General features: G+C 34.6%; 3 protein-coding genes and 1 long non-coding RNA gene across 4 annotated transcripts; 1 reads left to right on the top strand and 3 right to left on the bottom strand.

Moving 5' to 3' along the window:
- Positions 1-547: 547 nt before the first annotated feature.
- LOC111907446 (embryo-specific protein ATS3B) lies at positions 548-1,694 on the bottom strand. Its single transcript, XM_023903216.3, has 3 exons — positions 1,207-1,694; positions 1,028-1,135; positions 548-947 (listed from the first exon to the last, which is right to left on the bottom strand). Exons 1-3 carry the CDS (start codon positions 1,324-1,326, stop codon positions 684-686), a joined length of 492 nt encoding a protein of 163 aa, XP_023758984.1. The 5' UTR covers positions 1,327-1,694; the 3' UTR covers positions 548-683.
- LOC111907447 (uncharacterized) lies at positions 797-3,702 on the top strand. The gene is made up of 3 exons (XR_002855571.3): positions 797-937; positions 1,019-1,124; positions 3,438-3,702. It is a non-coding gene; the product is annotated as an uncharacterized LOC111907447 (long non-coding RNA).
- Positions 1,826-3,060, bottom strand: LOC111907445 (SPX domain-containing protein 2). The gene is made up of 3 exons (XM_023903215.3): positions 2,592-3,060; positions 2,367-2,490; positions 1,826-2,273 (listed from the first exon to the last, which is right to left on the bottom strand). Exons 1-3 carry the CDS (start codon positions 2,802-2,804, stop codon positions 2,113-2,115), a joined length of 498 nt encoding a protein of 165 aa, XP_023758983.1. The 5' UTR covers positions 2,805-3,060; the 3' UTR covers positions 1,826-2,112.
- Positions 3,703-6,392: 2,690 nt separating the features above from the next.
- Positions 6,393-7,615, bottom strand: LOC111907444 (ethylene-responsive transcription factor WIN1). Its single transcript, XM_023903213.3, has 2 exons — positions 7,295-7,615; positions 6,393-7,212 (listed from the first exon to the last, which is right to left on the bottom strand). Exons 1-2 carry the CDS (start codon positions 7,372-7,374, stop codon positions 6,696-6,698), a joined length of 597 nt encoding a protein of 198 aa, XP_023758981.1. The 5' UTR covers positions 7,375-7,615; the 3' UTR covers positions 6,393-6,695.
- Positions 7,616-7,815: the final 200 nt, after the last annotated feature.

Raw genomic sequence — 7,815 nt, 5'->3', positions numbered from 1 at the left:
AAATCACTGATCTTTTTTATCACCGTGATTATGGATATGGGATCGTCGGAGTAGCTGATTACAGGTGGTTGTTGGAAGTATTAGGTGGTGGTTGTCGGTGGTATTGGGTGGTGCTTGTCGGATGGGTTTTTCTAGGGATGATATAAGGACCACATGATTTTTTAAATAATTATAATTAATAAAATAAATTAAAAACTTGAAAAAATAAATGAAAATAAAAGAAAAAGGGCAAGATAGTCATTTTATGTCTGCAGGGACCAAACATGCACCTTTTAATCAAATAAGGGACAATCAAAGTTAATTTTTGAAAATAGGGACCAAACGTGTTTTTTTGCACCTGCACCAGGGACGATTGGTGTAATTTACCCTTTTCTTTATTTGATCGAACCATACATGTCACAACTATTTAAAGATCCGCACACGTGTTACACAGAACTACATTAAGCAACAAAAACACCAAACAAGCAATTTTATATTTTTATTTTGCGAGTTGTGTTATAGTTGCCTACATTAGAACCAGTGAAAAACTCAAATGATACATATGGAATTATGAATGTAAGATCATACGTAATAATTTATGTATTATTGAGTTGTACAGTATAACATTTTAAAACACATATAAAAAAAATTATTGTACAAATCATTTCCTAAATAGAAATAGAAAGAGAACCTTATCATTAATCCTATTTGCTTGCAGAAAGGTAGGGAGAGCAGTAGTTGAACCCGTACCAGATGTTTGCTGGGATCCAAACATTATAGTAGAAGGAAACCGCCCTCGTATTATACCCGTATACGTCTACTCTCTCAGGCTTCCACCCATCGTATCCGCTTCTGTATAAATACAAATAACATATCTGATACGTACATGGACCATATATCTCAAACGTATCGCCGGAGCACCGCTCGAATGTCCTCGTCGACGGATCATCTATCCTCGGTGCGTAAACCTAATCATCATTTCTCATCAACATTGTATTCTAATTTATTTCGAAGTTTGAAGTCCGGACTATGTTTACAGAAATCGAACCTGATTGCCGTAAGCATCGCCGAAGGAGATACTGATTTGATCTCGAGTGTATCGAACGGAAGAACAGCTCGTCGTGATCTCCACGGTGAATGAACAGGTGCGTGCATTCTAGGAAAATCAAAAGATGTTAGTGAAAATTCTGTTTTGAATTTACGTGAACCAGATACTGGATCCCGTACCTGATGATTAGTTGAGTTGATCTTGAAGTTAGGGTTAGGTTGCGGTTTTTGGATGATTGATCTTGCTTGTGATGTTATGGAAATGGCAAATAGCACTACCAAACACACAGCTTTCATCATTTCTGGCCTCAACTAACATGAGTCGGTGCATTTATACAATTGTAAAGAGAGACTTACATCAATCTACCAACACTGATGTCCGAATACATCAACAATTCTCGTTTTTTCTCGAGCTTTTTGGTAGTACTGTTCAAATTACCTTCATTGTCCCCAACACTTTAGGTATTTACAAGAAAACCAGTATTCTTGAAATTTACACTTATTCGTTCCAATACAGAGCTGCAGGCTTAATGGTTCCTTAAGAAAAACTAAAATTACTTACCAAGAGACTTTAGCGTCACTGCGTCCATGGTATGAGGTCATAAATCAGGTTCTAGAGGCCATGGATTCAATTTCAATTGGGTGTAGAAGGAAAGAAGAATATGTGATTTTGCCACTGAAATTGGGAATCTTGTGTAAGAACAATTTTAATGGATGACTCGCATTTGCTTATTTCTATAGATATTACAGTTCACAAAGTATCCTTAGTGTAATTCAAACACCACCAGTTTCAAGCTGATTAAGAGTACAACTGAACACTGACTCTCTCTAAAGATTTTACCAAATATAACATATGATAGGAGTATTTAACATTACATTGTACATAATGGATAGAAAAAACTCAATAGCGATTCCTCCCAATGATCCATATAGCCAAGATTTACCACTAAATCCATTGAAATGTCAGTGCTAGAGACATTCATGATTCAATATTAAATATAAGTATATAGTAATTTCTGCATTTCATGGTGTCAATATGCAGAATACGTGACATTTATTCCACTTGGAATACTCCAAACAAGGGCATCATCTGCGCACCAGTTGTTCTAGAATCTCTTTACACTCTCCCAAAAGTAAACCGAGTGAATTTGCAATGAAAAACAGTTGTTGATTATCTCCCTGCATAAATGACAAATTAAACTCTCTCCCAGTTTTCTTCCTGTGTTTCTTGATGATCTTCAAGAATCCTGTTTTTATGTTTACAGTTAATCAATCCATGGAAACCTATAATATAATTATGACACTTTCTCTGAGTTTTCTGCAAGGATGAGAATGTATACCATCACAATTTAGGACATTGTAGTGAAGTAGCAAAACCAGTTTATTGTGGAATTGCAGGAGATCACTTGTCATTTGTGCTGTATCTTCACTGCTATATTCATCAGCTATCATGTCTTTCAACACCTATATGTTTATTTCCAATATAACAACACAAAAAAAATGAATTTCCTTACCATAAAACCTATAAAATAATTGAGTGGATAACTGGTATAAGACTTAACTACCTGGAATCTGATTATGTATTCTTCTTCAGTCCTCACAAAAAAATCATTCATCCTTTCAAGTTCATTCTTGAGTAATTGTTGAAAACCCTCATGGCGTCTTTCTGGGTCCATTAAATTCAACTGCTTTTTCAAGTCTTTGTAAGACATACACTCACTTTCCCATTCAGGCATGATAATCGATATCTTAACGCGAAATCTTTTTCCAAATTTCATCTTTTTAATTTTTTTTTCTCAAGAAGGTATTGCACCAAAGTTTGAAGTTGTCTTCTTTTAAAGACCAAACATTGTTAAGCATATTCTATGGATCAAGGAATCATTCCGTGTCGATATTTCTTCCTACTAAGAATTGAAAGTCAATATATTCGAAGTATATTCTTATAGTTTTTGTCATTTGGGATTAATATTATTTCCTCTTTTTTTTGCATTAGATAACACTAATCATATGGTTGACAAAAGTATTCGTCCTATAAGATGTATAGACGAATGATATTGATCGATGATTTCTAAGATAGGTTCATTAAAGTAATCATCTTCTTTCTTCCACTTGTGTATTATTTTATACATCAGATGTATATTGCATGTTATAGAAAATTGCTAGGCTTAAATTTGTTGCATTCTGAGGTCATCAAGATTTGTTAGTTGTTGCTTTTAGCCTTGTCTCTAACATGCTTTTCCAAGAAATGCATTGTTTTTGTCTTGTAGCCTTGTAGGTGCAATTAGATAAAATTAGAGTGACTTTCAGCTTGGTTTCTATGTCTACTTCTCCATATTTGCACTTTTATTATATAAAATAAGTTATGTCGAAAAAGGAACGTTATTCTTTTCGCTTTTGGTCCCTATCTGCAGGTTTCATTTCGATTTTGATCTTGCGTCATCAGCTTTATCTGTCCAGCTGTTAACTGTTAAGGGAGTGTGTTTGGGATTTGCTTATTTAATACAACTTATGTTCTTTTTTTCTTTGTAAAAGTGCTTATTAGCTTATGTGTATAATTATGTAGTTTAGAGCAAAAAATGTTTGAATCAACTTATGCCATATCAAAACACAAACTTTGCCATATCAAAACACAGTAAAGTGATAGGTTGTATTTTAGTGTTTTGCAAATTCTGCTTATACCTATAAACTGACCAAAAGGATATGGGTAAAATGGTAAATTGGTATGTGTATTGATGGTCGTGCAAAAAGAAAATGAGGCAACGATCCATATGGATTTCTTTGTGTTAAAGCAATGGTAAAAGAGAAAATTTGTTTCCTAAGTGTAATGAATCCTTTTTAAATAAGTTATGCAAATTTTCAAATAATTTAGAAGGAAACAACTTACCAAAAACTACTTTATAAGTTGATAAACACTTTTTATTTTATTTCACCCAAACACTTAAAATAACTTATTAGTGGTATCAAACCGCACTAAGCTCCCAAAATTTGTTTTGACCTCAATCTTCCTTCTCAAGAAAACCTAAAATTATTTTCAAACAAAATCCTAAAAATCAAATCTAAAACTATTACAAAATCGAAATCAAATTCCAGCTTTAATCTTCATCCCTTAAATAGACGCAATAACAATTTTCAGCTGAAAGATATGGCATCTCAAAGAACATGTCAACAACAAACAAACGCCAAATTCATAGACTTCAGGCTCATGACCTGGCAAAGCACAAATGGGATTTCAGTAGTTCTTGCAGTGTTCCACTTTGATAGCATAAGTACCAATATACATGAACTGGCTCAAATCCTTGGGTGAAAATGACATGTGCGCTGTAATGCCCCAAGTGGCTTTTTCCATGCCCACATGTTTAGTGGTGGTGTATCATGAACATGTGCAATATCCTCATTTAACGATAGTTAATAGATTATAATCGCTGAATTTTAGGCTAAAAAACGTACTGAAGGCCAGTAGAAACGAAGATTCTGAATAGAAAGGTCAAGTGAATAGCACATGGGGGACCAATGGAAGAATATAGAGAGTATGCCCGGTTAACATCTGATATCTAGATCTATACAACTACATACTAAAAGGAAAAAGAAAGCTCAAGCTCAGATATATCCCACAATCATGTCTACACCCTGATTTAGTACCTAAATTGACATTCTCTAGGTATATTTCGAGTATTTGTTATGTATGACTTTATATATGCTTTTGGTACACTCTCATTTGTTAGCGACTATTGTAACTAAAGTATTGTGATTAATGATTATAGCTTATAGGAGTATGTTGGATCTAATTAGACACAACTGGACCCATCATAAGTATCATTGTCTTGACCTAAAATTCAAATAAATTCGACACTTAAGGGGCCACTTTCTTAAGAAATTTAACCACCTACTCCTTGTGGCTCATTATTAAATGTTAGCAATTATGTTTTTATCGTAAACCCCCAAAAGAAAATCAAGTGATAAGATTTTCCCTTGCGGATTGGCGTTTTGCTCAACTTGGGTTATCTTTGTTTTCAGAAGGATGCTCTTATTCCTAGAAACACAAATCAAATTATCAAAATTACCTCTTATTTTTCTTCCCATTTAAAGTCACATGTTAATAAGCATGGATTTGTGAGCTACCTAATATCATCGATGCCAATGTAGTTTAGGAAAACTCTGTCAAGAACTTCAAGGTACTACTTGACATATGTTAATCAAAGAGGGAAAGTAATGAAAAAAAAAAGATCTTGTTTGTATGCCACTATAGAGTGGAACGGAGGATTCATGAAATGTTATATTTATTCCTATGGATTTTCATTCTATTCTTTTATGGAACAGAATGATATATTATAACTGTATGATTATTTTTATTTACATAATTTTCAACAACGTTACTCCTTCTATAAATTTTCAAAAAATAAAATCTATTTTGAGATTTTAAATTTCATGGCATTTTTTTAAACAACGTTTTTCAAATTGATAAACTTTTTTCATTATTTGAAATACATATACAATATAACGAATCGTGAAATAAGTTCATATGTAATTTAATTATTGGTGATCCATCTCTAGTTGATTACATTTTTTCCTTAATTTTATTTTCATCAAACATTTCTAAATGATTTATTTCATTCAAACCAACAAACCGAAGATGATAATGAAATTTAATTAGCTTGCCGATTCCATTAGTTTGTTCATTTGGATCCTTGATACCAAACATATATACCAAGAGATTTTACTTCTTAATGCATATCTCCACATATGCACTTTTCAGTAGTTCCTTGGGCCCTATATTCCTTAGAATTGGTATTAGAACTTCTAGCAGATCTCAAACCCCAAGAAAGGATTATGTGAGTTAATTAATCCTAATTATTGATAACGACCTCCGTAGTAGCATATGCACTTTTTTCACTAGTTTCCGTGGTCATTATATCCATCCCTACTTTCTTGAAAATAATTTATGATGTCTTTATCAAACACAATTTACATAGTTTTGAGTATCGTTTGAGAGCAAGGACTAGCCTCGTAAGTCGTTTATTCCAACATTGAATCTCCCATTTATCGTTAGATGATGCTACATTTCTTCAAAACAATTAACGGCAACCATAACTAAATTTTTTGTCAATTTCATAGCAATTAAATCATCAATTTATGTGCCTAACCTCTAATTCTAATAAGCCAAAGGTTTTATTGTATTGTCCTGTCCTTATCAAAGTCGATGTCAACTTGTCTCTAGGAATCAAACTTTCTATGGATGAAAGGATTAAGAGCTGAAATTGAGTAGATTACTCTTTTCTTTTCAATTGGCTAAAAATATACTTGGATTTATTTCACTCTTTTTGGCAAACATACGAGAAAATCGACTTGGCTATATATTGCTACAAGTATGACTTGAAGAGGCTGCTTGCTTAGAACATAAAAATTCATAAATAACAGATGAGGGTAAAAGCAACTTGATAAAAATACTTATTAATTTACATGTTTACCCTCTCCTCCTATAGTTTTAATCGGGCAACTGCATACACACACATACACATGTATGTACGTGCAAATTCATATAGTGTAAACTATTCGATATATCATTCTTATTGCAAAAACTAGGATTCTGCAAGAGAGAAGATGATGCATGGTACTGATCATGAGTTGACGTCGGAAGTTTCATTATCTTTTTAGTCAGCTCGTGGGGCCCATCAATTTGTATTCAGCAGCTCCTCAATCATTTGCAATGCAATCGCATCCTCTTCATCACCACCACCACCACCAGACGCCATCATCGGCGTATCCACCACCATCGGAATTTCAACTTCAACTTCAGCTTCTCTCTCGACACTATCCTTCTTCTTTCCAAGCTCCACAGTCATGACCCAGTTAGATTCCGAATGAATCCCCGCCCGTTTCTGCCATACCCCGATGTGAGAACTTTCCGTGTCAAGCCGGAGACAGGTGAGTGACGGCGACGGAGACTTGCAACATTTCCGTAGCTTTGCACTTAGTATCGCTGAGAGACTAGTAGTAGTGGTTGAAGACGACGGTGGCGAGTTGGTGGTTGCCGGAGTTGCGTCACTGTCTCCACCCCCGGATGTTTGGCCTTTGACAACCGGGAAATTTGTCTTGGCATTACGACCACTCATTAAAACGGCAGCCTCATCATACGCTCTGGCAGCTTCTTCCGCCGTTTCAAACGTCCCTAGCCATACCCTTCTCTTCCTACAAACAAACAAAGTCATTAGATATAGAATGTGTTATCAGTGTGTATGTGTGTGAGAGAGAAGGGAGAATTGTGAAATACAGTAAAGGGTGGCGAATCTCGGAAACCCAAGAACCCCAATGGCGCTGACGGACGCCTCTGAATTTCTTTGTTTGTACCATTTGGTAGAGTGTCAGAAAGAAGTCAGAAGGAATCAATAGATGAGATGAGATGAGATTTAAAAGCTGAAAACTCGGGAGAGTGTGAGGTGAAATATATAGCCGACTGAAAAGATTCAATAGGCCAAGTACGGAGGTGGTGTCCAATGTCCATGACACTTGAAGTCAACAATTTGTCTTTTCTTTTCTTGGAGTTGTAGTAGAGTTTGGAGATTTAGCTCCGCCCCTCATCTAAACTGAAAACTAAAAAGTTAAGTTAATAATTTACCTGGAGGACTAGTATATATTATTTGAAAAGCGAAACCCAAAATAAATGTTACAAGTCGATTATTATTATTATTTATTAAACACACAGAGAAAGTAATTAAAGCAAAGCCAGCTTTCATGACATGATTTTTGAGAATGGTGTGTTTGTCGGTGAGGATTTAGCTCTTCCCTTTTTTA

This window comes from Lactuca sativa, chromosome 4 (assembly GCF_002870075.4).
Source record: "Lactuca sativa cultivar Salinas chromosome 4, Lsat_Salinas_v11, whole genome shotgun sequence".
Lineage (NCBI taxonomy): Eukaryota > Viridiplantae > Streptophyta > Magnoliopsida > Asterales > Asteraceae > Lactuca > Lactuca sativa.
This window is presented reverse-complemented; position numbering and strand designations above follow the sequence as displayed.

Excerpts from the sequence above, each read along its gene's own strand:
- LOC111907446 (XM_023903216.3), bottom strand. The coding sequence starts at position 1,326 with ATGATGAAAGCTGTGTGTTTGGTAGTGCTATTTGCCATTTCCATAACA. Across the intron at positions 1,136-1,206 it reads TCAACTCAACTAATCATCAG|AATGCACGCACCTGTTCATT; the intron begins GTACGGGATCCA and ends TGATTTTCCTAG. Across the intron at positions 948-1,027 it reads GCGATGCTTACGGCAATCAG|GTTTACGCACCGAGGATAGA; the intron begins GTTCGATTTCTG and ends AATGATGATTAG.
- LOC111907445 (XM_023903215.3), bottom strand. The coding sequence starts at position 2,804 with ATGAAATTTGGAAAAAGATTTCGCGTTAAGATATCGATTATCATGCCT. Across the intron at positions 2,491-2,591 it reads AATACATAATCAGATTCCAG|GTGTTGAAAGACATGATAGC; the intron begins GTAGTTAAGTCT and ends ATAAACATATAG. Across the intron at positions 2,274-2,366 it reads CAATGTCCTAAATTGTGATG|GATTCTTGAAGATCATCAAG; the intron begins GTATACATTCTC and ends ACATAAAAACAG.
- LOC111907444 (XM_023903213.3), bottom strand. The coding sequence starts at position 7,374 with ATGGTACAAACAAAGAAATTCAGAGGCGTCCGTCAGCGCCATTGGGGT. Across the intron at positions 7,213-7,294 it reads GAGATTCGCCACCCTTTACT|GAAGAGAAGGGTATGGCTAG; the intron begins GTATTTCACAAT and ends GTTTGTTTGTAG.